This window comes from Egretta garzetta, unplaced genomic scaffold (assembly GCF_000687185.1).
Source record: "Egretta garzetta isolate BGI_Z169 unplaced genomic scaffold, ASM68718v1 scaffold220, whole genome shotgun sequence".
In the NCBI taxonomy this organism is placed as follows: domain Eukaryota; kingdom Metazoa; phylum Chordata; class Aves; order Pelecaniformes; family Ardeidae; genus Egretta; species Egretta garzetta.
Window position 1 is genome coordinate 2,247,238 of NW_009258414.1, and position 1,979 is coordinate 2,249,216.

The 1,979-nt window shown below is 63.8% G+C and overlaps 1 protein-coding gene across 1 annotated transcript in view; it reads left to right on the forward strand.

The window, feature by feature from the left end:
• Positions 1 to 3: 3 nt before the first annotated feature.
• Positions 4 to 1,979, forward strand: part of SYTL4 (synaptotagmin like 4) — a gene marked incomplete at its 5' end in the record, with an annotated part of 6,464 nt that continues 4,488 nt past the window's right edge. Inside the window, 6 exons of the mRNA XM_035898579.1 lie at positions 4 to 53; positions 652 to 761; positions 921 to 1,035; positions 1,198 to 1,305; positions 1,541 to 1,646; positions 1,755 to 1,896. Coding sequence (XP_035754472.1) covers positions 4 to 53; positions 652 to 761; positions 921 to 1,035; positions 1,198 to 1,305; positions 1,541 to 1,646; positions 1,755 to 1,896 — 631 coding nt within the window. The remainder of the gene's footprint in view (positions 54 to 651; positions 762 to 920; positions 1,036 to 1,197; positions 1,306 to 1,540; positions 1,647 to 1,754; positions 1,897 to 1,979) is intronic.

The following is a 1,979-nucleotide window of genomic DNA, read 5'->3' on the forward strand; positions in this document are numbered from 1 at the left end:
CGTTCCTACAGCCCCAACAGCTCCTGGCGCTGCAAAGTCTGCGCCAAGGAGGCGTGAGTACCCAGGGACAAGTGCCAGGGACCTTCTGCATGCTCCTCCTGTCCCCTTCCTCTTCCCAGCCACCCCAGCTTGGTGCCCCATGGCCAAGCTTTCCTAGCCCAGCTGGTCTTCTCCAGCGCAGGGCAGCTGTCTCTGCTCTCACTTCCCGGGGTGGGCACCCACGGTTGCGTGATGGAGAGCTGGTCTTCCAGCGCAGGGCAGCTGTCTCTGCTCTCACTTCCCGGGGTGGGCACCCACGGTTGGGTGATGGAGAACTGGGGTCATGCCTCACTTTTGGCTCTCCTTCATGCCCACTCTGCTCCTTTCCCCCCCCGACTTAGCCCCAGCATCCCCCCGTGCCCCTCACATAGCCTGTTTCAAGCACCCTAGGTTTCTTCCCTCCTGGCCTCCCCTGTCCTACAAAACCCATCCTGCTCCTGTCTTTGCTGGGATGGCCTATTGTCTGCCCAGTGCATCATCTCTTCCCAGCCACCTGCCAAATGTGCCCACTGCACTCTCCTTGCCTGGTGGCAACACCGAGGGTGGCTTTGGGGTGCAGGGAGCAGCCCCCCACTGCCCCTGACTGCCCCCCACCACCTCCCTGCCCTGCAGCGAGCTGAAGAAGACGACGGGCGACTGGTTCTATGACCAGAGGGTCAACCGCTTTGCCAACCGGCTGGGCAGTGACATGGTGCGGCTATCCCTGCGGCACAGGTCGGCAGGTAGGGATGCCGCAGCGATGCCTTCTCCCACAGCTTGGCCCTCCAGGATGCTCCAGCTTTCCCTGGTGCGCCTCTGCCCAGCAGAGCTGGCTGGGAGCAGCTCCTGCTCCAGGCGGTGGCCTTGGAGCAGCGGTCCTCCTCATGCCTTTCTCCTCCCAGCCAGCAAAAGAGAGACCGTAGGACAAACCCTCCTCCAGAAAGCCCAGCTTGGGGAGCCCAAAAGCTCCTCTGCAGCCCGGCAGCAGAGCCCCCCGGCATCCCAGGAGGGGCCCAGGTGAGGATCCCTGCCGTCTCCCCCACTCCGGGTGCCAGCCCTCGCCTGCTGCAGGGAGGGGAGGGACGGTGACGCCCTGCTTCCATCATTGGTGGCGCAGAAGCTCGCTCAGACCGGCCTCCTCGCCAAACAGGACATACCTGTGGTTTTGTTTGTCTGCAGCATGTTTCTGGATGCCTCAGACCCTCGGGATGGTAAAAGTGACACAGAGTCCATGGAAAACATGAGCCTGGATGGCTACAGACCTAGTCCCGGTGGCGTGGGGGGCAGGTGAGGGGCTCCCTGGGTGGTTTTGTCCTTGGCAAGGCTGGTCCAGTGGAGGATGAGGACCTTTGCCTCAAGGGCGTCTTTCTCGGTCTAGTGAGGGGGAGCTGGCTCCTCTGGCTGGGCTGAAACCTGTCCCCAGGCGGGCAGATCCTCGGTGGGGACACAGCGCTTCCCAGCCAGTGCCTGCTCTCCCAGCCGTGCCCATGGCCTGGGACAGACCTTACTGTGTTCTCCACAGGAGTAACTCCCTGGAGAGAGCCGCCCCTCTCCGAGACGGAAAACAGGTTGCTGCCTCCAGCCTGACCCTCCCGCTCCGCTCCAAAAACACGTTCTCGGATGGACGGGTGCGTGGCCGCTGCTCTGGCGGGCTCAGCCCTGTCTGGGGGCATGGGGCTGGGAGCCCCATGGGGTGCCCAGCCCTGCCCTGCTCTGAAGGGACCCTTCCTCCCCAGGATGCCGCAGTGGGGAGCCGCAGCAGCGCCTTGGTGGACGAGAATGAAACGATATTCAAGAAGAACCCCCGGCGGGTGGTGAGGCCTGCAGGTGAGAGCTGCGTGGGTGCAGGGGGGGAGTTTGTTGCTGACATGGCAGGGGGTGGGCGTCTGCTTCTCCCTGGGCTGTGCTGGGCTTTTGGTGTGAATGGGAGAGGCTGGGGCAGCCCCTGGGAGGAGGGAGCA